This window comes from Falco naumanni, chromosome Z, assembly GCF_017639655.2.
Source record: "Falco naumanni isolate bFalNau1 chromosome Z, bFalNau1.pat, whole genome shotgun sequence".
Taxonomy (NCBI): Eukaryota; Metazoa; Chordata; class Aves; order Falconiformes; family Falconidae; genus Falco; species Falco naumanni.
In genome coordinates, this window is record NC_054080.1 from 32,099,112 (window position 1) to 32,125,314 (window position 26,203).

At 45.2% G+C, this 26,203-nt stretch overlaps 1 protein-coding gene and 1 long non-coding RNA gene across 2 annotated transcripts; one reads left to right on the top strand and one right to left on the bottom strand.

Moving 5' to 3' along the window:
* Positions 1-1,944: 1,944 nt before the first annotated feature.
* Positions 1,945-3,396, top strand: LOC121081558. The gene is made up of 2 exons (XR_005825727.1): positions 1,945-2,224; positions 3,046-3,396. It is a non-coding gene; the product is annotated as an uncharacterized LOC121081558 (long non-coding RNA).
* PDE6B (phosphodiesterase 6B) lies at positions 2,238-25,953 on the bottom strand. The gene is made up of 22 exons (XM_040580693.1): positions 25,138-25,953; positions 22,704-22,856; positions 22,210-22,299; positions 19,646-19,786; positions 18,518-18,592; positions 18,362-18,426; positions 17,262-17,328; positions 17,073-17,120; positions 16,742-16,891; positions 15,625-15,768; positions 14,999-15,064; positions 14,231-14,377; positions 12,563-12,670; positions 11,461-11,570; positions 10,355-10,442; positions 9,677-9,777; positions 8,203-8,310; positions 7,374-7,437; positions 6,566-6,640; positions 5,169-5,252; positions 4,748-4,904; positions 2,238-3,514 (listed from the first exon to the last, which is right to left on the bottom strand). The coding sequence occupies exons 1-22, from the start codon at positions 25,546-25,548 to the stop codon at positions 3,456-3,458; spliced, it is 2,511 nt and encodes an 836-aa protein (XP_040436627.1). The 5' UTR covers positions 25,549-25,953; the 3' UTR covers positions 2,238-3,455.
* Between the last annotated feature and the right edge of the window lie 250 nt (positions 25,954-26,203).

The window sequence follows — 26,203 nt, forward strand, 5'->3', positions numbered from 1 at the left end:
ATCTGAGACAGCAGATGATGGCCAAGATGCAGCATTAAAAATCCCTTGGCAGCTCCCAACTCGAGGCAAGCCCCTTCTGCATGGAGGGGAAATTTCCTCTCTGCCCCTGAGCCCCTCTCTTGAGAAACCTCCCCTACAAGTCTCACAGGGATATTCATTTCCTTGCCCCACTGCCTTCAAAACTAAGACTGAAGGTCTGTATACATTACTTCCTTCAGCGAGGCACTTACAAAACAGGCCTCCTCTCACCTCCCTCTGGACTTGAGAGCCAGAGGTAAAAATACTTCCTGGCGTATAGGCAGATATACGAGAAGCCCAGCTACCTGACCAGACATATATCATACCAGTATACCAGAAGCTGCAGATACCCTGCAGCACTCAACAGGGCATTGATTGGTCAGGAGACTTCTGAAATTGTCTTGCAGGCCTGGGCAAATCCTGGAAAAGTCTATTTCTACCCTTCTCCACGCCCAGCAAGTCTGGCCAGCTGTCACCTGTGAATGAACCATATGCACTGCAGGTACGAACTATGCCAGGCCCTACCTGCATCTAACGGGCTAATACCTCTGGTGGGAAGCAAACCACAGGTGGTGTGGTTGTGGCATGCAACAAGCTGTAGAAACATCTGTTAGTAAGGGATTGCTGACCAGAAAGCACAGTGGTCCCAGTCTTTTGGCAGAGTGGCTTTGTGGGCTGATGGTACCATTTTGAAAAAAGAAAAGAAAAAAAAAAAAAAATTAATTTCATCACCTGGTCTACTTAGTACAAGGAAGTCAGTTTTTCCCTCAAGACACTCAGTGTGTTAGGCGGTAGGACTGAGAGACACAGTGAGGGGCAAAAGGTAAGGGCAGGCTGCCTGCAGCTCAGGGCTGTATGCGCCGTGGCTGGGCACTACTTCTGTGTCAGATGAGAAGACAGCGGGAGCAGCAGATGAAGCATCTCATCGGAGCACTTCCCCAGCTGCGGGCAGGGAAGGTTTCCCTCCCAGCAGCTGCCCCACTCTGGGGCACTGCATTGTGCCGTTAGAGCCTGGGACGTGAGGGGCCGTGGCCTGTCCTAGGGTCCCACGGGTGAGTGACAAGTGCTACCTGCCACTTAACTGTTGGGTAACCTCAGACCCATGTCTGTGGTTGTTGTCACCCCACCCTGCACCCACCAGTGCAGACGTGCTGCTCGGCTACAGACCTGTGGATCACCTCTGCCTCCTGCCGCCCATCTTTCCGCTCGGCGTAGAGGCTGCCGATGGCTGCGCAGCAGGGGCGCAATTCCTGCGCAGAAGACAGGCAGGAACTCTGCAGCCACTGCGAGGAAGCTGCACGGAAAAGTTTTACCCACAGGCTGTATCCTACCAGAAACAGAGTGCAGGAGGAAAATAAAAGGAAAATGAAAGGTGTTGGCATGCTGTTTCTGCTGCTGCCTTCTGATTGCTGCGTGTGGCTTCCCAGCGCGAAGTGGGACGCGGGCAGCTGCGACCTGTGACCGCCGCCCGACAGGCGCCTCGCCGCGGGACAGCCGGGGGCGGCCGCGCATCCCGCGCTGCCGGGGGGCGCCGCTGCCGCCACGGGAGGGGGAGGCAGGACCCGGTGGGGAGGGACAGGGGCGCGGCTGGCCCGTTCCCCCGGCGGGGCACAGCGTCCTGCGTGCGGCACGCACGGGCGAGGTCCCCGCTGCGGGACCCTCCGGCTCCCACGGGAGAGGTCCGTCCGTGAGAGACACCCCGTCCCCTGGCGCAGCACCCCGCAGGGCCGGGGGCACCGCTCCGCACCGCGCGTGGTGCCGCTGGGGCCGCGCGGCAGCACGCAGCACGCCCGCCCCGATGCGGGAGGCGGGGGCACGGGGCGGGCGGCACAGCCCCGCAGCCCGCACTAGCCCCCCGGCTTTATCTCCCGGACGGTGCTTGAGGGCGCAGGGAGCTTTTGTCAGCTTTGCGGTGTAGCGCCCGCCGTGGTCTTTAAAAGCCCCCTGCAATATGTTGACCTTGTGGCGTTTTTCGCGCTGAAAAAATACTTGACTTCGAATGCTGTGTGAGGAAAGCCTCCTACGTAGCTCTTGATGAAACTGGCACAAAGCACGAAGCCGTTACTAGTGGCAGGTTTAGCTTTCGCGCAAGCAGACGGGTCTCGGTGTTTTCCTGAAAGACAACTTGCTGCTCGCAGAACTGCTGCATAGTGACAGAGGACTGCATTGTGCGTACCGCGCTGAGACACGGAGAAATGATCACCAGGTATCACCACAGCTCTAGTTTTCCTTTTACTTGCAGTATTTTTGTGATGCAAAACAAGATACTGAAGGGTAAAAGTACTGAAGGTAGTGGGAGTAACAGAAGAAGAAAATCCCCAGCAAAACATATCTCCAAACACTTAAAAAAATAAGAGAGAGAGAGAGAGGAGTAGAGAAGGGTGCCTCTACTGCTACAAGAGTGTAATTGTGTGTTCTAATATGGTCACATAAATAAACATGAAAACTAACTTTCATCTCAAATAAAAGAGTACAAGTCATCAGTCTTTCAAAGTCTGGAGGGGAATCTGAAAACCAGACATCTCAGAACAGGAAAAGTAAAGTAAAGGAAGGAGGGCTGGTACTGATTGAAAGGGGATTAAATAATGTTAAATAACATTGGCATTATGAGGCAAAACAGAACAAATTTAGGAGATGCCACAATTCAGGTTGCTTGGGTAACTGTAAATGGAACTGTGATGAGTAAAGATAACACTGTCTTCTTACAGTCACGTGTTACAGAGCAAAGCCTTGGTTAGCGCCCAGCGTGGATCCTGCTTGTGCAGACGGCAGCTACTGAGTGTTGCACAAATGGCTCCACGCCTTAGAGCAGCAACCTATTCAAATTCTTGAACTGAGTGCAGAACTATTATCTCAGTCAGTGTTTCTTGGATTTACATGGAATCGTAACTTTTTAGAGCAGTTTGAAGGTTTACTATGGCCAGATTTCATGCTTTATCTTTGTTCCTACCCACGGATTCCTTTCTGATATCCTGACAGATGAAGGCTTAGATATGATAAAATTGTCTCTTTTTTGCTACTCTGCAGGCTCTGATTGCATGCACTGTCAATCACACAGGGTTGTGTGGAGCTGGATATGAGTTCAACTGGGTCCAACAGCTTTTGGGGGAAGAAGTGTTTCAGGGCAGGAGAAATGCTCTTCCATTGTCGTGCAGCCTGATTTATTGGGCCAAATGTTGTTCTGACTTGCCATATGCCATCTGACATCAGGTGCATTAAATGGAGCAAGAGAGAACACAGAACGGGCTCTTCACCATCAGGAAGAGATGCAATTAAGGCAAACGAGATGTAGCCCTTCCCTGGTTGGTTGTAAGCCTAATTAAAGTAGCAGAACAGTCCAATCAGGAATATATCTGTATTGACATGATTATTGGGTTTTTTAAAAAAAAACATGGGCATTCTCATTTTGGGTGGCATATATTGCATCGATAATAGGTCTAAAGTATGCTACAGGTTTTGGAAGCTGGAGCTGTTCCTCCATTACAGGTTATTCCATCTGCCATATAAAAAGAAACACAGAATTAGAGGCACATTCATAAACGTCCTTCTCAGTCATTAGAGGAGATTTTAGCACTATTAAGTTATCCAGTGATCAATGTAGGTCATACCTATAGTACCCATATCTAAGGCTGGCTGCTGTGCAAAGTAATCATACACGTAAGGCTGCTTGGAAAAAGCGTTTTAGAGTTAGTAGATACTTTCCTCATTTAACTACCTATTACTCAGTCAAGAAATAATTCTTCAGAAATTTTTGAAATCATAGCTAAAGCACTTACTTTTGATATTTGAAGTTAATTGCTATGAATTAAACTGAGATAAGACATCTAGATGGCTCTAATATGTTCTAAACTGTATCTGAGGAAGGCCCACCCCATGGGCTGTTGGGATTTTGGGCCCAAAAAGGGGACCAAAGGAGACTTCAGATGCAGTTGCTGTGGAGTAGAGGCACCAAATTCTAACAGTTGTTTGCTCAGACACTTGGGAGAGGCCAGGAGAGCCTTCTGCTTCCACCTGCTTGCAAGTCAAATGGTTCCCGAGGCTATCAAACAAGCTTTCATTAAATGCCCACTGCAGCTGATAAATTTCAGTGCTACCCAGTCTGGGCCCACAGAAGAAGAAAAATGGATTTGACCAGAATAAATCGCTACTAGGTACTACTACTGCTGTGTGCTTCTAGGTAGTACCTAATCTAAAAATCTAATCTGGTAGTAGTAGATTAGGTAGTACCTAATATATATTTAAAAAAAAAAGGAAAAAAAAAAAAAAAAGCTAGGAACAGGATGAACTGTAATTCCTTAAGTGTTCTCCCTAGGAGTGTGTTAGTTTTTCTTAACTTCTGCATCATGACCTGTGGAACAACACATCAGCCACAGCCCCTGCATACAAGGGGATGTCTCCCTGCTGTTTTCCAGGGACATATATATATATATATATACTGCAAAGGACTTTCTACGGCCCCCAGCTGCACGAGTGCTCATGCTGCAAGTAGTCTCACTAGTTTCTCAGGCACTAGTTCCTGGTCATTTGAGCAGGTGGCCTTTTTGGCAGCCTGTCATGGTGTCAGGTTTGAAGACAAGGTGTCTTCAGCTTTGCCAGTGGAGCAAGACTGTGGAAACCTGTTCTGGGCATCTGACTATGTTCCATGTCAGCAAAGCCTGCTGCAGATCTGGGAGAGTATCACATGAATGTGTTTTTGAATGAGAAAGAAAAGCTAAGCATTGTTTCTGACCTTTCCTTGCAGCCATCTTCTCTTCCTCTTTTTTCTTCTCTTCCTCCAGAGCTTTCATTTTTTCATCGTACTCATCAGCACGGGTCTTCCACTCATTTCTGTTGTTCAGCAGCCCATCAAGCATAGGCTGAATTTCCTCATGGAAACGGGAGAATTCCTAGCCAAAACACATCCATCAGTGCAATGCAGCACAGAGGCAGTACTTGTCCATCACACCTGAGGATAGACCCTGACTTCTGGCCTCCCAGCCTGGCTCATGCAGGGAAAGCATTAATGGCATTAACAGGGACCATGCTGCAATGCTCTGGAGAGGGGCAGCTGTTGTCTCCTCTGCCTGTCCCTCCCCCATGAGTTGTTCTGCTTTACCAGGACTTACTCATCTGGGATCTGAACCAGATGCGTAAGGGCGTGCTTTGCTTACCTTATAGACAAACGTACACACAAAGTCAATGAAACCCACTTGAAGTTTTGGAAGCTCAGCAGCTTTCCTCCGGTCCATCATGGGCTGTGGGAGGACACAAGTTGACCATGATTTATGAGAACTGTTCATTGAAAAACACACCTCTGCTTTCTCCCCAAAACTGCCTTGTGGTGTCAGTCTGGCAGTGCTGCCATGCTGTCCATAAAGGCTGTCTGTCACAGCCCTCTTCCTCCACTGCGGGACAGTGACATGAGCTCATCTCCTTTGCCATTTTAGCAGAAATTTTAGACAGCTCTTTCAATGTTTATGGATGGGGAGGAGGGCAGAAAGATTTTCCCTTGTGCCTGTCAACCAGATGCCTGAGGGCAGGTTTGTGTTATAAAGTACTGAAAAGGTTTTCAATTCTCTAAAGTGTAGCTGAGCATGAAATTAAATGCTTATAAGGCCTTGTTGCTTAGTATATCATTTGTGATGCCTCTGTGGATAGAGTGTGTGTGTGAAAGTCTACTTAAAAAAAACCCAAACCACACAGCTGGAGACCACATCAAGGAATGACTCCTTGTAGAGGAATTATAGAGGACTGTATGAAAAATTTATTTGTAAAAAGGTTGTAATGATTGTTAAAAACATAAGGTATGAAATGTTAAGAAAAAAAAGGGGTAATTGTAGGGGAATGAAGCTGGGTTAATTATCATCGATAATATACAGCTGTGGGCTGGCTTCAGGGGTGGTGGGTTGGCTGATGTGGATAAGGTGCAGCTGTGGCTGGTTCTGTTAAGCGGTTGGGCAGCCAAGGAAAAGGGAGCAGCCAAGGAAGAGAGAGGAGGAAGAAGCAGAGAATGAACACATGCCCTGAATGAGGAGAGACTAGGAGAAGGCAGCAGAGGGACTGGCATTAAGAGTATGCTGGTATGAGATGGTAAAAGGCCTTGTTGCAGCTTGATAGTTTTGAGAGTGCTGTGACAACTCCTGGCTCTTTCAATGCCAAATTTGTTATCATAGCAGAAAAGACATTTAAAGAAACACTGCTTTAATGCACTTCCAATTACCAGAAATAATTTCTGGATGCTACAAAGCTTGTGTTTGTAGTTTTTATTAGAAACTCAGCTTTTCTCTGCAATGTATGTATTTCATCTTCAATTTTTCTATAAGGGACCAGCACAAAGTCTCCAGGGGGACAGTCACTCCTCACTGGTTCACAGCCACTGAGACCCCTCTAACTATATGGAGAACTGGACAAGAGGGTCTGTCACAGAGGGTCTTCCCTAGCCGGGTACCTACTTTTCCAATGGATTTTGGCAGGCAGAGTGATTTCAGAAAGACTCCCAGTGCTCTGGTAAGTCTCTGCCAAGACTTGCTGTCTGAACTGAACTGTCTGGTTCTTGCATGGTACTTACAATAGGCTGCTGCTGAAGGACACTGATTTCTAAGTCTCCTTGCTCCCAGAACTCAGCTGCTACCAGGAGAGCTACCTACATTGCCAAGGAGGGAAAAAGAAAAGTTAGCACTAACTTCGACTTTATAACTTCATGCACTTCAGGTCTCCACCATGAAGTAAATCATCTAGCCCCACTGTTGCTTTGTGCCCAACCCCAGCACCAGCCTTTCTCCTGGGAAGGGCAGCAGTGGCAATGGGATTGCACCCATGTAGTGACAGCTCGACAACCTTATTGCACGGGAGCTCATTAGTCCACTGCTCATCTATGAAGAAATATTTCCATTGTGTCCCCCTCAAGGATTTGCCTCTCGGTCACAGTTGTGGCTGCCTATTATGATTTCCTCAGTTGTCCTTTCTCCATGCTGAACAGGAAGGTGGGTTTTATTTCTTTTATCCTCCTTTAAGTTAATGTTTCTTACTTAGCAATTGCTCAAGTACAGTTCTGGAGGGAACTCCTAAAGGAAATCAAACAACTGAGCAAACATCAACCCATATGTTATGTGCAAAAACCCCCTCACTGTAACCCAAGAAGCTAAATACTTGGGGTGGGGTGGTGGGTGTCTTTTCTTTTTTGGTAAACATGAATTTTCTACAGAATTCCCAACTACAATCTTTAAAGATTGGTTTATCCATCAAAACCATAGTTATTCTAAAGTCCTTTCTGTAGTTTTGGTAGAAGGCTCTGATTCAGCTTCCAGGCAGCTTGAGAAACTGCACTACTTTGAAATATAAGCTAGAGAAATCTAACAGTATATCAACCACCTGACCTTACTCTGGACTTCCCAAGGCTTTGTGATTGCTGACAAATCACAGGCAGTCATCATCATGGCCCTAGAAACAGGAAAGAAATCAGTTCTTCTCTACAGCCTGCACCCTACTTCTTGCAGGCTCAGGATGCTCACCCCCCAGTACTGTGGCAGGTATCCCCCAGGCCCTGCTGAAAGAGGGAATGATAGGTTGCTCTAACATCCTTGGCTCTGGCTGGGACACCATCAAGGATTGCTCTCCTGATTAAAATGGATTTATGCTAGGGAATTGCTTGCTTCTGGCACTAAGATGTTTGCTGCTTTAGTCATTGCTGGGCTGAACTTCTTGACTCTGGCGTAACACTTCTGGCTCCCTCACGGACGTGTAGCAATGCAGACCGCAGTGAAGCTGTGGGTACACTTCATCACCAGTGCAAAGCGTCCTGCAAAGCATCTGTCCGGTCACAACAGCAGCATGGTGCAATCCAGATTGGTTGCTGCTGGGAAGAACAACTAATGGATTGTATTCCTGTAGATCTATGGCAGATCTGCCATTGCAGCCTTCCCCTGTTTGTGGCCTACAGGGCAGTCTTCTAGGACTATATGGCCAGAAGGTATCCTGCATCTTGTTAGGGGTATATGAACAGAAGGACACTCCAAAATCAGTCACTCACCTGGATGAAGAACCACTTTAAGCTTTATTCCCTGTTTCCCTGCTTCTCCAGAACATCAGATTTGAGTGGGTAGCAGTGTATCCCGTGCTGATTTTGCACTAAGTGCAGCACAAGGCATGTTCTGGAGCTCTCACCAGGGGACCAGGTCACTAACCTTTCCCGAGCTGATTACTCACATGACAACCTCTTTCTTTGTTGTCTCCAGAGACAGGTATTCAGTCCAGGCAGTTGTGCTATCGTAGGTCTTGGACTCATCAACGATCTTTTGAAACATTGTTCTCTTTCTTTGGGGGAGGGAAAAAAAAAAAAGAAAAAGCTCCAAAACAAGGAAACAAATGCGTTAAAAACAGATGGCTGATGCTGGTATTGACAACCCTTCCAGGAGGGTTTCCAGTAGTTGCTATCCTGGCATTTATGTCCTCAAGGAAGCCCCCAGCAAAACCTAGTACTGTCACCTGCTTCTCTTAAGTAGGGAAGACTATTGTAAATGCCTTAAAAATATGTATCCTGGTGAGACATGAGCAGGAACTTGGAAGTATGAGCTACTGCAACGTATCAGCTAAGAAATTCTTTCACCTTTGCTGCCAGCACAAGGGAGCTTTTCCCATAAATGTTGAGCAAACTGCAGAAACCTAGAGCTGGCTGGATTTGTAAAGCTACCTGAGTTTACATATTTAATCTGACCTTGTTAACCTTGTGTATATACCTAAATATATGCAGCAAATTCTGGGGAAGGGTTTATACACAACATACTCATGTGTTGCGTGGTGTGAAATCTGGAAAAATCTGCTGTTTCCATGGTAGCAGAGAAGACAAAGTGACTTTCATACATGTTCTGTCTTTATGATTTTGCCTGGGTCTGATATCAACCAAGCTTTTGCTTTCAGACCATGGACCAAGGAGGGCAAAGACCAGTTTATTCTCATCTGGTAAGGAAGTGGTGGTATCTGCTCCCATATAGCCACCCTACCTTTGGAGTAAGAGGACCAGCTATTTCACCCTCCCTCATATTCCTCTATTGTGGACTGTTTATATTTTGCGTAATCACTCTTCAGTGCAAAACACAGAAGCAGTCTCTGGTCTCAGCACTGTACTTCGAAGCACATTTTGAAAGCTCCTTGCTAATTAGGAAGCCATACATTGTTGAATTCCAGACTTAGGTCTCAGGAACTCAGTGCATGCTGCTCCAACGTTCGCCATTTTTGGCTTTTGGATGTGCAATAGACTATGAAGTGGATATTCACCTACAATGGGCCGGTTGTTATTTGGGTTGTGCTGCTCTCCCAGAAAAATTAATGTAGCCCTGGCCAGGCCATTTTGCCATTCATGAGTATTTTTAGTGCTGAAGTCCTAGGAAAGATAAAAATGAAACATCTCTTTCTATTGGGGGATCATATAGCACTGCCTTGTTGGAAAGAGGGTTAAAAAGTCACATATGTGATCTAATGAGTAAATGTTCAAAATTCTTTTGAGCAATTCGAGTTCTCTCCACCAGCTCTAATGTCATTATTAAAGGCAGCCTCCCAGAGGCAGCGTCTGTGGAAAGGATTGCTGCATGGGGGAGCTCTGAGAGCAAAGCTCCACATTTTGCCTTTGTAAAGTACCAGCTGCTTTCTGCCCTTCACACATCGAGTAATGTGACCAACTTACTTGAAGTAGAGTGCCAGGTCTGTTGCTATAATGGCAATGTCCATCAAGTGAATCATGTGCTCATGCTGTCTGCGGTTGAGGTTCTGACATATATTCAGCGACTGAAAAGCAAAGCAAAGGGAGCTGCAAAATCCAAGCACTGTAATGTGAGTTCCTGGCCATCACCATCTCCCTTTCTCAAATGTGCTTGTTTGTATTTTTTAATAGCTTCAGCTTGAGCCCCTAAGGCTCAAGTGTTGTGAGCCCTGACCACTGTGTTGGTGCCTAGTCTCCCCTTTTGTTCATTGAAGAGGGTCAGGGTCCTGAAGCTTGTTACACAGTGTGTGCCCAAACCCTGGGCCCCAGCCCCAGGGCAAATTTGCCTGAAATTGAAAGTTGGCTGGGGGAGTGGTGCCACCCTTGGCCCTGTCAGAGATGCTCACAGGAGGACAATCCTGTATGTAACATATTTCTGTAGAGACAATGATATGACTTCTGAAGAAAGCAAGTCATGCATTCAGGAAACCCATGTGTTTTGACCCTGGGTGAGCATAGAGTAGTTGGGGAGTGAGGCAGCTGCAGTTCCTCAGGTGTTCAAACCAGAGAAAGGTCTTGTGCTAAGCTGACAGCTCTGTTGTTGCTGAAAAACTTCCTTGAAAGTAAATTATTCATGTCCTTACATTACAGTTCATTACCAACCTCTTCAGAGAGCAAGAATTTTCCAAATTCCAAGTGATGTCTCTCTAAAATTGAGGATCCATGAAGCTTAGCTAAAGGATTTTGAGATCTGGTTGCATAAAGGAAAAATTAAAGATGTTAGTGCAACACTTAAAAATATAAATAAGTGACTCATTTTGTATTTACTTTTGTCACACACACAAGTTCAACACATGTTAGAAGGCCTAGGAGTAATGCTTTTAATAGCTAATGACTTCAGTCTAGTAAAAGACTTTTGTGACACTGCTAATAACACTTTATAAAACAGTCTTACAACTACAGACTTCACCCAAAATGTTGTTTATTACCGGACTCTTACTACTCAGCATAGCAAGCTTGTTTCATTCCTGAATAACCACATGTTGATACCTAGTAACAGGAACAGAAAAAACAGTGGTCCTTGGACACTGTCCTAGCTGAAAAGCAAGACCGTTTTTATATTCAAAACACCAACCAGCTTCATTTATATTTTCCCAAAGCTCCAGAAAACAGCAAGACTGTATAGCCAGCAAGCATTGCAGAAGAACTGTGATCTGACACTACTTTAAGTGAGACAGAGTCTTGACTGGTCAGTGAAATCATGCAATTGTTTTTCTGTAACGAGTAGCTACCTACTGAGAGCAGGACCCTCACACTCACAGGTGCTTTGTTTCTGCAGGTGGTGAGGGCAGTGCCATGATACCATAGATACCAGTATCTTCATAGACACCTTCCAGCAAAAAGTAGGTTTCTTATGTCCAGGATGCTCCTGGTGGCATCCTGAGCCTCCTATGATGCTCAGGCTACTAAATGCCTGCTCTGTACTTGTTCCACCCTGTAACGGTAATGTAGAGCGTTGTTTTAACCAAAGGACGTTTGCCAGGACATAAAGAAAACCCCAGAGAGCACCGCAAAATTTCAGTTTCCCCTCTGGCCAAAGTATAAGCCCAAGTGTTGTAGCAAGCTGAAAAGCAAGGCTATTTGCCAAAGGAAGGTTGTTACATCTGTGTATAAACCAGACCTGTACAGGGGTTTGGTGTGATCACAGCTTGATCGCACTCCATGTAAGAGCAACAGTAAATAGTTTGGAGTGATAGGAAAGTGCTTACTTCATTTGGTAAAGGTTGTTGGTTCCCCTGTGGTCAATATCATGGCACAGAGCAGCAGTTACCATTGCAAGGGCTTCGAGGTCTGTGTAGTAACGCTTCAGTTTGCCAGTCTGGAGGGTAAGAATTTGCATGTCATCTGTCAGTATCTCTTACAGGAAAGGGTAGTGAGTTGTGGTGGCTCTGTGCTGGGCATCTCCTCGCTGGAACAGTCCAGGAGAACTGAAAACACTTGTGAAGCTGAATGCAATACACAGTACACTTAGGTTAAAATGGGGAGGCAGTTGGAAACAAAAGGTTTCAGACTCAGGTGGGCATGCATGTCATGCATATGTGCTTGATTCCCACCTCTGATGCTGGCTACCCGCTGCTATAGTGGTGCCCTAGGGACACCCAGGTCCTCATAAGCACCCCTCCAGTCACTGAACACAAAGTACTTTGCAAAGCGGCTCTGCATCTTTCTGGGCAATGGGTTCTCAAAGCTGGATTGCCCAAAGGATTGTCTGGGGGTGGGAGGCTTAATTCTGCTGCCAGCTGTGTGGGCCATACTGCCTGCACCGGGTCCTGGTGCTGGTCCATCCCTGGTGTGGAGCAGTGGTCTGACACCATTTTCTCTTGTTGAGCCACCTGTTGCCCTGACAGCCTGTGAGAAATGGCACTTGCCACATCCACAGTAGCAGCAGAATCACACTGGTGCCTGTTCTGGCTGGAAATGGAAAGTGTGAGGTTGCCTCCAGCCCAGCCAACTGACTTCAGTCTGGCTCTTACTGTCAGAAACTACTGGAGGAAGGAAAGTCCTGTAGTGTGTCTCCCCTACCCTGCAGAAGGATATAATCTGGAGGCTATTCAACACCGTACATGTCTGCACCTATGAGAATTAAAGCACTCCATACACTGGGCAGTGTTGGCCATGGCTTTAAGTGTAAGGCAAGGACTGCCCCTTCAGAGAAACGGAGAGCTCGTTTAGCAGGACCTGTGTGAGGAGTGACAAACTTTTATCCTACACCAGGATTCAAAGGGAACCCTGCATATCTCCAGGGTGCAACAGAAGATGTTCTGTAAATAAAGCCAAGCCACAGAATTAACTGGGGTGGTGTTACCTTACCATCAGGAGCGTGAACATGGTCTGTGCGACGTTGAAGCCATGGCGCCAGTTGTGATAAGTTATCTTCCGGTAGCCTTTGCTGACAGAGTACACAAACCTTACCAGAACCTGCAAAGAGGGGAAGAGAATGTCAGTTTGTGTGATGAGGCTGCAATAAAGACCACAGAGAAGTCATGGATGAAGTTCTGACCAGTTCTACAGACATGGCCCCAAAAAGGAATCAGAAGCTTTAATATCATCAGGCTTCCCTGACAGTGTTTTTATAGTAAAGCCTAGTGGACAGCTAACAGGGACACTAAAATTAATATCTTTCTCTTTTCTTTTCTTTTCTTTTTAAAAGAAAAATAAAAACACAGAGGTGTCTGTGAGTGAAACAAGAAACACCAATGTCTACAGGAAAGGAGTTTTCATCCTGGTGTTTATGAATTTATGGAATTTTTGTACTTCTTTATGTTGTCACTAGTAAGATTTGTCCCTCCCACGTCTTGTGATTTAGTAATACTGATACTTTTCTTCAAGGGGTATGGCTCCATAGTTGTAGAGATAGGTGATGTTTATATCACCTAAACAGTTACAATATAGGGCATTAAATAACCAACTGTTTTACTCTATCCTAGTCAAAAATAGGAAAGTATTCTACTTCTCCATGTGTACTACCTCTTGTAGCTATGTAGGTTTTCTCATTAGAGAGCAAATTAATCATGGACGAGTATTCATTTTTAAAAATCTCAGCTTCTCAGAGTGGCAGCAAAGAATGACTACTTTTCACACCTGTATCAGGGGTTAGTTGTTCCAGAGTAGATGTTTTGAGTAGTTTTTGACATTGACTTGCTATAAGTAAGAAGCACAGAAATAATTCCCGTTCAGAGCCCTTTACTCCCTTCTACCGCCCAACCTGCCTTCCCGGAGTGAAAACTCTTCCTGCAGTTTCCTCCAGATCCCACTAGATGGGAACAAACCTCACATGATGTGCTGAGAAATCCCCTGGGGAGCGGCAAAGCTGCTGAAGTGCCAGATTCACAAATCCTACAGGGGCTTAGACTGTGGCAAAACCCGTGAACTTCCACATCAGGTGCTACGGGGTCCTTGTTCCCGCAGGGTCACACCACTCCTGTCACCAGCAGTCAGGAAGCTGGTACCAGCTGCACCAAATGAAGGCACATATGTCTTCACAGAGCAAAGAAAAGCAGAAGTGACCTGCCACTGTGGGTTGCAGCATATGTTGGCTGAAAGCTATTGGGTACATACTATACAAACGAAACACGCGCACAAGTATGCACTGTCGCGTGTTGCACCTGGAAACTGTACTATTACACTCCGGCTGTGAGTGGCATTAGACACACGAAGTGCAAGCAATTTTTTGCATGGTGTAGCCTCCATCTATATAGACCTGATAGCAAACCCACACCTGTAGCAGACAGTGCGGAGGAGAAGAGGCCAGCTTCACACTCCAAACCCACAAATAGCTACCAGGGGCTTTGAGAGGGGTGTTCCCTGCCCTCGGCAGGGCTAGGGGCTCAGAACACACACCCCTCTCCCTGCAAGCTCCCATGAACCCAGGCCTCCAGCCCCTCCGTGAGCTGCACGGGGCATGCATGGGGACCTCAGCCATGTGGCAAGTCTGCTGGCCATCCAGGACAGGAGTCCCTCGGTGTTGTCAAGCCCTACCTCCTGTGGGATCTGGAACTTTTTCACCACGCCGAGTTCATAGTACATCTGAATGCCGCACTTCACCAGCTCTAGCTCGGTGCAGTCAAAATCAGAAAACCTGAACTCATAGATTTCGAACTTGGTGGGTCCTGGGAGTTCTTCTTTCTGTAAGAGAGGTGGGATAGTTTGTTGCTGCACTACTTATGCCATCCCTAGAAACACCTAGAATGGGTTTTGCTTAATAAAAATTTTACAGTTTGGTACTGCTGGAAGCTTTTCTTTTTAGAACGTAATACATAAATAGACTGAAATGCAGCTTCTCATGATAACCCTGTTAGCAGGGCAAGAGGGAGGGGCATTTTTTGTCAAGTGCCAGAAATATTGCTTGTTTTCTCTTAAGCACTTTTCTTGTTGATATGATATAGTTTGGAGACTCCAAACTTGACAGGTCTTACAGGAGAAGACTTACAGCTCTCCATATTTACTCTGGAGAACAAAATGCGTGACAAGTCAAGGTGACTGACATGTTTCCAGATGGACTTTGAAACTCTTGAGATAAAGTGGCAGAGAGCAGGTACTCCCTGGGAGCTGGGGAAGGCATTCGCTGCCACCTGATAATAATGTCAAACTCGCACGGCAGAGGAGGGCAGGGTATGCTTTGCCTTCACCCTTCACCAGGTGCCTTGTCGATGTGTAACACTGTGCCAGCACAGGAAACTTTCCTGCATCCACGCAGGCAATATTTGTTTGCCAGGGCTGCCCATTCCAATGGTACATTGCTCTTACCAGGATGCTTGCCAGCTCTTCTTCCTCACACTCACTTGGCTCCTTCCCCAGCTTTTCTCGTGTTGGCTGCAAAGCGCACAGACATGTTAAACTGACGACCGAACCGCACTGGACTTTGCACTGTGCAGCTTTGGGGCAATCTAGGGCAGCTCCCATACGGAAGCTGTTTTTCTCTTGGACCTTTCTTCTATTTCTGGTCTCTCAACCCATTCTTCCTGGCAAAATGTTCTCCTTATCCTTGACTTTGGTTTGTGTTTCCCCCACTTGCAAATGTCCTCCTAAAGACAGTGTCCCAGCTGGGTCCTCTTACCTCCATATCCTCTGCACTAAGGAGGTTTTGGGGAATAAATTGGCTCCTCTTCCACTCCCACAGCCCTGCCCTGAGCAGCACCTGCATAAGCCCACCTCCAGGGCTGCCTTTGCTGATGAAATTGGAAAGCACACAGTGCACAAAAACTTGTTCTGCTACTGTGCAATAGCTGGGGCTCCGGGTGCTGCCTCATCTCATGCCTCAGGCATGATGACTGTGAGCATTTCTGAGGGATGTGAGGCCTGTGTCTGTGCCTGAAGTGATGGGCCAGACACCCATCACACTTGGGGGTGTGCTGTATGTTGTGAGGCATTACCAGAATTTCTTGGATTTCATCCTTGTCACATTTCACATGGTAGAGCACCATGTCCTGAGCAATGTCCTTCCGGTTCTCCAGCTTGTTCATCTTATCGTACGTGTCTGTGTTGAGTACAGACCAACCCAGGAACTGTGTCAAGGACTTGGTGAGGGGAAAAGAAGGAAATGGTGAAATAACCAAAACATCCATTCTTCAAAGACACAGAAATATAACACTGCGTGATATATATATTTAGAAAAACACAAAAGCACCCAGCTGCTACTTGCTCCTCTGCAGAGCAGCTTCCCAGCTATTGAATCTGCCTAGGCTTCCAGGGCATCCATTGTGTGGAGATTCATGGACCCTCAGTCCAATTCAGCATATGGAAGGCTGTTTCTCTGTTGTTGCAAGTGTCTCCATGCATGTGGAAAAGCTGGTGTCACAATTGTGACAGCAGTTCAGGAATCCTTGTATCAGGGGAGAGCAAAGTCCTCTCATCATCTTTCACATATGTTCACCCACACCCTGTGTTTGCTCTCAACTTGTTTGCCATCCAGTGGCCTATTCAAACTGATATTTTTTCCCCACAATCTTTTTGTTTGATAAGAAAAATCTTTTTCAGGAAATGCTCTGATTGGTAACAGATGCCAGGAGCTGAATGCCTATGTTGGACGGAAACTAGCATAGCAGCATTTCTAAGAAGCAAGGTCTGTAATTACAGCTGCTGTTACCAGATTCAATAGCTGGCCACCCTTTGTATCTTAGCTACACAGACAATTTCCGTGTAATTTCTCGAGGGAGTTGCCCAGGCATCATGAACCAGCTGTCATGTATGTGAATACAAGTCAGAATCATCGTGTTAGTACATAGTAGCTGCTCATGGCTAGGTGTCTAATCCAAGAATACTGAAACAAAATAAGGCAAACACAGCTGGGCTTCCAAGACTGAAAAAAACCTTGTATTTTGTATAGTTGCTTTCAAAAGCAAAGTTGATTTCAAGCTGATGCATAACACTTCTATGAGCAACGAAGAAACTTAGCCGCAAAACACTGGTGGCTGCTTTGCAGGTGTACAATGAGCAATAGTGACCTCCTCAACCATATGAACTACTTCTAACTGCAGCAAGGAACTGTACCTCCATGAGGGTCTCATCTTGTTCATCAAATGGCTTCCCATCTTTTCTGTTATAGAATGTGACAACGCCAACAATTTCTTCCTTTTTGTTGACTATTGGCATGGAGAGAACATTTTTGATAGTCCATCCTGATTCATCTAGAGGACCTTCCTTGAAGCAATAGCAAGCAGAAAGACACCATGTACTTAATGTGTTTTCTAAATACATAAGCACTTCCATTTTACATCAAGACTACAGGCTAAAGCAATATTTATGTGCTTAATATCGACTCTAAATTACACTTCTGCAAACTAAGTAGGATCCTTGATGGGACTGGAATTTTTCACAGTACCTGAAAGTTAAACATCTCATCTGCAGCAGCATTCATAATGTTGCAGATCTAGGGGATTGCACAAAAGGAGAAGTTTTACAATATGGGCAATGAGCAGTTTAAATGCCAAAACAAAAAACCTGAATTGAGAACACAGCAGAATTAGCATGACTTCATCTCAGAAAGCTTTAATGAAGCCTAAGTACTTACAAATCCACTTTCAGCCACATAGGTTGGCAGTCCAGTAACTAGTGCCCAGTGATCTGGTGCAGGATTTCTGAATGAAAGAAAAACACATCATAAGGGGAATTAAGGATATATATTTATATATTTACTCAAAAATTATCATGGCACTGAAATGTACCTAGCTGATTATGCAATCCAGGTATTTCACCCTCAGCTACTGAACAGTCCTGTTTCTTTCAAAGAACCCATGTGTGCAAGCAAAAATTTTTCACATATACTTCTCTTTCAAGGATTCGGTACAGAGTAATTCACAAAATATCATAGTCTGCAGAGATTTAAGAAAAAGTTCTTCCTGGGGGTGAGTGCCATATTTCAGACCTTCAGCACAGGGGAAAATAAAGTTAGATCCTGGCTAAGAGTGTCTACCAGCCTGAACTTTTGAACAATGCTGTACCTAAGCAATGGAGGCCTTTCTCATACTGATGCAAAGCAGAATGACCAGAACTGGGCAAAACTCCTTAACATCAGATTTGTACAAGACTCCTCTGAAAAATTCAGTGCCAAGAAGAGAGGGTGGTTTTCAGAAAGAGGCAGTCAGTGGGTGTCAAGAGAGGAGGCAAGTCCAGAGGTACAGAAAGAGGGGTCAGTGGCTGGAGGATAAGAGAGCAGCAAGGAAGCTGGAAGACAAGCAGGAAACAGGAGTGACCATGAGAGGCCAGAAGGGTAGCAGGGGGGTGAGGGGCAGGGCTGGAACAGTGAGTGCCTCAACTCAAGGGCAGCCTGGACGGGCTTACCCACTGACACAGGGAAGGCAACAAGTGATGCCTCAGCCTGGCAAGGAGAGTGGCAAAACTGCAGGCAGTCAAGGTAGTTCACTTCTGCATCTAAAAATAAGCACTGGTTGCCATGACTTTTGGAGTCTGATTTGCAATCCAGGATCCTAATGCCTGGAGGAAATCTGTCCCACAGAAATGTGAGTCAAAGTACCAACTTACATTCTGGCTCTCTTAGTCCTCTATGAGTCCTTTGCATATCTCCTCATCAATGTCTTTAAAAATCATGGGGAACTTCGGTTTTAGCTACACTCTGTGTCAGTACCTAGCACTCAGAAACTGGGAACTTACGGGATGACTTTAATGTCTTCTTTTCCATGTAATATGTAATCAATGACCTTGTAGAAGACTATTTCCTACAAATAAAAAGAAGAGTGGTGTTAAAATGAGTGGTGAGGCAATCCAGTCAGACAGGAGAGAGTTTAAGAAATCTGGTTCTTCACGTACCCTGCCATCTGGGGTGCGAGGTCCTGAGTAGGGGGGGACTTCTCCCAGGAGGACTGGCCACAGGTCAAAAAATTCCTGGTTTTAAAATGAAAGAAGTACTTTTAGAGTAGAAAAGCATATCCTGCCTTGAGCCTCAGAGTAACCACTGCTCTACCACGCTGGCTTTGGTACTGTGTAAACAAGGCCGGACATAATAAGCCCAGTTCAATATTAGGCAGCAGAATGGTATATCTAAATCAGAAAGTGTCAGGTGTATTATATGGCTGTATATAGGTCATATACTGCCTATATACAGGATGCTGCTTCATTCGGTGAACAGCGCAGGCTGTACTCACAGAGCAAATGGCTATGTCAACATTTTATGTGTTCTTCATTTTCTGGAGTGATATAGGGCTGATGTACTACTTGCTATCTTGCTAAAGTGGAATATTTTTTTTCTCTTTAGATGGCATTATAATGCTGATCAAAGTAAAGTGCCTTCAGCACACTAATGATCTGTTAATACACCTCTCCACAAGACAGCATGCTGTAAAGGCTCTGACAACACGGTGGAGATCAATGTTCATGGTAGCCCTAGTCAGCCTGACCATGGAATAAACAGGCTCCTATGACAAGGATGCTGTGTAACCCCCACGTAGACCTTACCCGAGGTGCAAGCAATCAGACCAAATCAGAGCTGCAGAAGTAACTTAGCTTCTGTCAGCTTACTTTCATGAAGCCAAATTTCACCTAAAAGCCTGGATAACATGCACACAGATGAGTCCTTGAGGACGGTGGCTGCTTTGTTGCCGTGGCTTTCCACAGGTATCTCACTATATTTCTGATATCCACAGACTTTGTGAGGCTATGCTTATGTTGCAGGCTTTGACCAGGATTGCCAAGGACATGTTTGCCCTTCCTTAGTCTTCCCAGCCTCTGGCTCCTTCAACAGCTGCTCAAAGCCCCACCCAGCCTGACCTTTAACACTTCATTTGCACAGCTGAATAAAACAATGCCAACCAAAGCATGAATAATGTCTCAAAAGCTAGTTTGCACTTTGGCTGACCCAGTAAAACTCACGTCCACACATCACCCCTTAGTAGATAGCAGCAAAGCAGAAAGATGCACAACACACAGGTGAACACTCACCTTCTGCTTCGTCATGTCCAGGAGACCTACTGAGTACCGGTCACAGTTCAGATATGCTCTCACTGTGTAAAAAGCCTTGTGAAACTGTCTCTCAATGTCTGTCAGTTCCTCAAAAACCTTATTAGCTGACCACAACAGCACCTGCAAGATAACATCCAAATAAGTGTAAGCATATCCTCTCCTTGAAAGCTGGGCTTCCCAAATGTGTTTGGAGTAACAAGGCAACAGTTCCTGAGAAGAGTAATAGCAACCTATACTGCAAAATGCAAAACCATTGCTTATTCACACTGGGAATTACTAGGGAAAGGTGCACTCTGAGGAAGAGTCAGATCATCATGGAGTGCTATTTAAAAGTCCATTTTTTAAAATATAGCATGAAAAAAGTAGTATTGCCAGGTAAAAAGATGGCCCCACTTACATTTTATACACGTAAGTAAAATCTTGCATCCAAAACCAGTTAACACTAAAAGTGTTGCAAACTCCAGAGGCTGGAGCTGGAAGTATCCTAATTAACACTTTCCTCAAAGCCTTTGCACAGCTGCTTTTCGTGAGCGTCAGCCTAGGATCCTCTTCCTCATCCTGTGCCCCACAGATGTACCCTTAAGAAAGCTGTTGCTATTAGTCTCTTTAATTTGTAAAAAAGGAGGATATGCAGCAAATTAGGCAAGTATTTCTCACGGCACAAGGAGGGTCTTTGTAGGCTTAATGGAGAACTTAATCTTTTTCTGAAAAGGTAAGGAAGCCATCTGTGCAATTGCCTAGCTTAGCTGGTGCATGTGTGCCTGTATCTGAGTGTGTGTGCTTTGTTTTCTGAGCCCAGGGAACATGAGGCACAGTGCTTCAGAAGCACTGAGAGCTGCTACCTGACGATGACTGGACCTGTGCTTTGAACAAGAAGTACCGTTACAGAGCCAGAATCAGAAAAAGTGTGTCTCACCTCTTCACTGGCCACTAGTAGATATTTTTAACAATTCTGAGCTGCATCAGTCTGTTTCTAATCCATAAAATGTGACAACTCTGCCACTTCTATAAATTCTGAGGTTTTCAAGTGTCACTGGCCTCTGAGCATCACTCAGATATGATACTGGTTTTGCCATACAAACCATTAGAGGAAAATGAGCAATGGTTTATTTTGACATTTTACAGCATGCAATAATCAGTGCTGAAAGCCACAAGTCCAGACAGGAGGAAGAATGGCCAATTCATAGAAATGTAAAGGAGCCAGGCAAAATGTGCTATATAGCCTTCTGATAAGACTCTTAAGCAGTACCTAAGCACAAGCAGACTGAACTGTCTTTGCACAAGCCATTTTACTTCAGTATCCCCCAGTCTTTGCACTTGGGATTTGCAAAATCCTAGACCACCTTTGAGAAGGTCATTTGCTCACTTTGTACTTTGGTACTTTTAAGTCTAACACGATGAACCCTATTAACCCTTGCACAGACCTTTAGACCCTGATGGCCAAAGGTCTGCCAATTGAACTGTTGGTACAATTAGAAGTGTGTCTTGCATCTCATTCTCGCATGCTTCCCTTTCTGTGGGATCTGTGGATGCAGCAGTGAAATATGAACACATGACTCTTGGGTTCTGCCCCAGATCAGAGCACCTTGTGGGAGACATTAGATCTTCTACCTCTTGGGGACTCCACTTTGTCTTCTAGCCCCTTCCTTACTTCCCCCAGTCCTACTGCTAAGGCCTCAACAGGAATAAACCTTCATTAGTTCTACTTTGGTTGAACTACTCAGCATTGCTAGATAGCTCTATTAGTTGACCATCATTCATGTTTTTGATAACTGAAAAAATCAGATGAAACACATAACATAATGAATTAATAAGTATAACTGCTGTCCCAAACCTTCTAAAATAAACTTTCATTCTGCATCCATTTTGCTGAAACAGGTGTTTATCCCCCACAGGAACACCCACTGAGACAAGAGCATGGCTGCCCATGAAACATAAATGCAATTTCATGTCCTCTTCAATGACATCCAGTGGACTGCTGCAGAAAGTAATTTCATGGATTCACATCCATCCCAATAAATTTGAGAATATTTTCGTAACTCAAGTCATGGAAAAGAATGGTAGCTGAATTGTTTCAATTTAGAATACCCTAAACCCCTCATCTATGTTCAGTTCTACCAAGGCCAATACAACAGGCATATGAGAATCATTTTACTGGCACTAAGAAGAAATTCAACTGCAATTTTAATAGCAGATAAGGAAAAAATGATACATTCTTGTTTGGGGAAGTCTCTTGGTGCTGCTGGCTGAAGTGGTTAAATGCCCTAAGAGCGTTTCATAGTGTCAGTTCAACAAAATGTCTGGAGCTCACTCCTGCTGAAGCTGGTGCCACGGTGTCAGTTCCTGCTGTTCTGCCAAGAGCAGGAGGAAGAGACTAATGCAGGACTCTGGGGAATGAACGGTACCCAAAAGCAGATGAGGGCACTTTTTTCTTTCTGCTCTTCAGGCACAAATCTCTGAAGCAGACCAGCTACATCTCTGAACTCAGAAGAATGCACTCATTTGATTTTAAGATACAGCCCAAGCTGCATTTTCACGCTTACCTGGCCTCTCCGAGTCTCGCAATTGTGAAGATAACTCAAGTGATAAATTTTCAAGTTCAAGGAGGCAAAATTCAGGTACTTCAGAAAAAGCTGAGAAGGCAAACAATGAGACTGAGTCAAAGGCAGTAGCAGCCTCGTGTATACTGGATTTCATAACACCCCTTCAGCAACATCATGGTAATTCACCTGGATAAATGCTTTGCTTTGCTTTGCTTTGCTTTGCTTTGCTTTGCTTTGCTTTGCTTTGCTTTGCTTTGCTTTGCTTTGCTTTGCTTTGCATTGGTGTGAGATGAGGCTTATCCCACAGTAACTTCCCTGAAAGATTTCTGAGATAAGCATCCTCATAATAAGCCTCTTCTGTTAAAGACTAAGTCCCCTCTAGGGAAATTCACACCAGTGGAGCTTCACTAAAGCAGACATCCCTAGTGTAGGAAAGTCTGTTACTTGGCAAAAGCGACAACTGCTTGACAGAAGCTGAGCTACTGACCACTTACTGTTTCATCAGAGCTGGTGAAGTGTGGGCCGTTCATCTTATTAATAGCCACAATGACAGCAACTAAATCTTTGCCATTCAAGATGGGTGTTGCAAGGATGCTTTTTGTAGTGTAGTCGGTGAGCTCATCAACAAATGGACTGAACTGGGCACACTGTTCAACAGAGAATTTATAAATTAAGCATTTTCCACAACACCTGTAGTCTTAAAATCAAGTTAAAGCACAACCTCTTGAAGTAAGCTGCCTAAACAAAGTTTTGCTTAAAAAAATACTGTGGAAGAGAAATGAATTAGCAGATAGTTGGACAATATACAGGTGATAAAGCTAGTATCAAGAGAACTGGCTGTGGTTTTTGACTGCAACAAAGGCACTCTTTCACTTTTTGCAGAGATCTTGCAAATCATAAGATTTAACATATCAGACTCTCTCAGAACAAGGAGGCTCTCCACTGGTCGTTTTCAGATCACTGACATTCTTCATAGTACCTCCTCCATCCTTTCCTCCAGCTTCCCGTTAACACTGCAGTGTGGGTACAGCCAGTTACCACGCAGCACTGTGTAGCCACAGTTTATAGACCAGTACTATCTGGTACAGCCACTGGGAAGTTCACTGATCCTCATTTTGCTTTTGCTTTTGCCTAGGCCCTGAAGCTGCTGTCAGCTTGCAGCCACCATGAAGCTGTCTATCCCTCGTTTCTCTTGGAAGTGTTGTCCCAGGCATTCCCTCCCATGTTGTGCATGGGAAGGTAGATGGTAGGGACGGCATTCCAATGGAAGGTGCAGCTGGCACCAGCGGTGTATGGTTCCTGGCACTCTCCCCTTACCCCTGGGAGTGACCCACTCCCTTCTGCCCCAGGAGCATTGTGGCAGCTGTTGCAACATGCAGATAGCACTGCTGTGGACTGGGCTGCCCAGGGAGCTGCCCATGAGGGCATCGCCATTCGGACCACGGGGAGGGTGCTAGGTCATGCTGCAGGGGCAGCGCAGAGAGAACTCGCCCAGTAGTTCCTTATGTGAATATCATTGTCTCCCCATCCCAAAAGAAAACAAAGCTGAGAAAGGGTAGTAAGGGGAAAGCAGATGGCCCTCCACCCTCATCACCTGAGAATAGGGAGTGCAGGGATAGTCATGCTGACCCAAGATCTTCTCCCTGCTCAGCTGAATAACTTGTCAGCTACAGGTCCCTCTAACCGGGTTAGCAAAAGCCCTTCATCTCTGATCATATTCGGAAGGCTGCACTAGAAAGACTAATCAACTCTAAAGCACCTTTTCCCCATACTTTCCCCACTACTGGCCTTCCCTGCCAATTGGGGTAGACCAAGCACTTAGTCTGTGGGTCTCCTACAAAGGCATTGCCTTATGGCAGTGCCTGAAAACACTAGAGATGGAGGGCAGCGCTTGGCTCATAGCACTGAAATTCTTCCATGCTCTTGGAGAAATGCTTGAAGACAGAGAGCTCTGAAAAGTTTAAGTCACATTGTGATGCTTTTCCTCCACTCCTTCCCTGAAAAATCAGCATGTCAGGATGTTCTGTGGACAGCAAGGAAATTTTTGCTGAAGCGTTTGCATATGCTTGTATTGAGTGACAAATGGATGACAAACAGATGGTCTCTTTGTAACTAGCAAACAATAGATGGTGTAATCCCAAATGCTATATTTGGGTCACATGGATTTTAGTTTTGTATCTATGATTAGAACAAGCAGATTGCTGTTGCTGCCATTCAGGTTTACATGTTTCAACCCAGGAGTATGGGGGGTAAATACTGTTACGAAGGCATTAAAATAAAACTTTAAAATTCCTTGAATCCCTCCTGGTATTGCAGCGTGCAGCGCTTTCTGAAAGAGATTTTTTTGTCAAAGTTTGTTGTTTGCTGCTTCTGATGTAGATTACCCATAGACAGGTTGCAGTTAACCCACCTGCTCTGAAGTCTGCTCCCTCCAATTGACAAAAATACCTCTAAATGCCCTTGGCCCAAGCTTCATCAGACAGCAGACATTTTCAAATGTCATTTGTGGTGGAAAATCCACTGTAAAGGATTTATTTCTCTTTGCCAGTTATTTATGGAATATAAATATGTGTGGAAAATTCCATGTGTATTCAGTGCAGATCGGACTGTACCTCAGCCTCTATTCTCTGCTGGACAAGATATGATTTTATTTATTTTTTTTTAATTAGACAGGCAAGGTGTGACAATGCACTTGTTTTCCAGCATTAACACCTAGTGTAATTAACGTGCTTAGCTTTACCTCACTCCATAAATGAAACTGGAAGCAACTTACAGACTTGCTACTGGTGCTTTCATTTCCACCACACAGCCTGTACACTGCAAGAGGTTTGACCAGCACTGAGATGCCCTGCTACCTCTTGACCCTTTTGTACTAGTAAACATGTGAGCTTTTCTTCTACCGAGTGAATGAACAAATGGCAAACCTACCTCACTGACATCCTTGATGTTCATGGTTTTCTTGGTTTGCGCAACGTAGCCCACAATGCCTATGTCCAACGGATAGACAATCTCACAGTCTGGGGAAACCAGGCATTCCTCCAGGGTGCTTCCCTCTTGGATGTTGAAAAGCCTTGTTGCCAGTTCAGGTGTGCCATTTCTCTGCCTGTACATGAAAAGACTACAGCGGTCAGCGTGAATAAGGGACCTGATTCTTCTCAAGGTCTTGAAAACAACTTTCTCCATGTTGATGCTTTCTTGCATGTCTTGGATCAACTCAAAAAGGATTTCATTCTCATTGTTATCCCAGGACTCTGTTTTTAGTTTCTTCTCAAAGTACCGCTTGGCAAAAGCAGGGTTGCCATCAAGAAACTTCTCCACGTCGTCTTCACTAATGCTCATTGTGAATGCCCTGGGTCTTGTGGTAGGTAGTACTCCAAAAATGTGGTCTGTGCAAACAGCACTCTAGTTTCCGATGTAGTTCCTAAGTTTTCGCAATCAAAGATGTTGCTTCTAGAAGGACCAAGGGTGAGGTAACACTGCAAAGAGAGCTTGTCATCAGGAAGAGGTATTCCTTTATAGTGCCGAAGGTGAGTCTGTGGGAGGACAGATCTTCTCAACCAAACAGATTAGATGACCTCTGCAAGAGCTTTGAGTGAACTTCCTTCTTCTTAATCTAAATGCAAACAAAAACCGAGTATTCACAATATCTGAAAACACTTCTTTCTCTTGAGAAGCAGGACACTTACTGAAACAATTATATTCAGGCAGCAGCAACAGGGAAGAACTGCATCTCCTAACATTGAAATAAGCTCTTTAAAGTCCAATTAAATATATACTGCTTGGGCCTAATCCTTGGCTAACAAGGTGAGCATCTTATTATTTCTGCTCTCCCAGCTCCGTGCAGTAGTAGCAAGTGCATCCATCCTTCACGAAAGTGCAGGGTGGTCAGAACAGAAACAGTGAGGTAATGCTACTCTTTCAGGGTTCCCTCTACTATTACATGGTTCTTTGCTGCTGTAAGGGCTGTTCTTAAATGGAAGCACCAATCCTGAAT

What these genes read in the sequence shown, in the direction of transcription:
- PDE6B (XM_040580693.1), bottom strand. Translation starts at nt 25,548, where the DNA reads ATGAGCATTAGTGAAGACGACGTGGAGAAGTTTCTTGATGGCAACCCT. An exon ending in TCACCAGCTCTGATGAAACA is followed by an intron (nt 22,300 to 22,703) that starts GTAAGTGGTCAG and finishes TTGCCTTCTCAG; the next exon opens with CTTTTTCTGAAGTACCTGAA. An exon ending in CTTGGGAAGTCCAGAGTAAG is followed by an intron (nt 6,641 to 7,373) that starts GTCAGGTGGTTG and finishes TTGGCAATGTAG; the next exon opens with GTAGCTCTCCTGGTAGCAGC.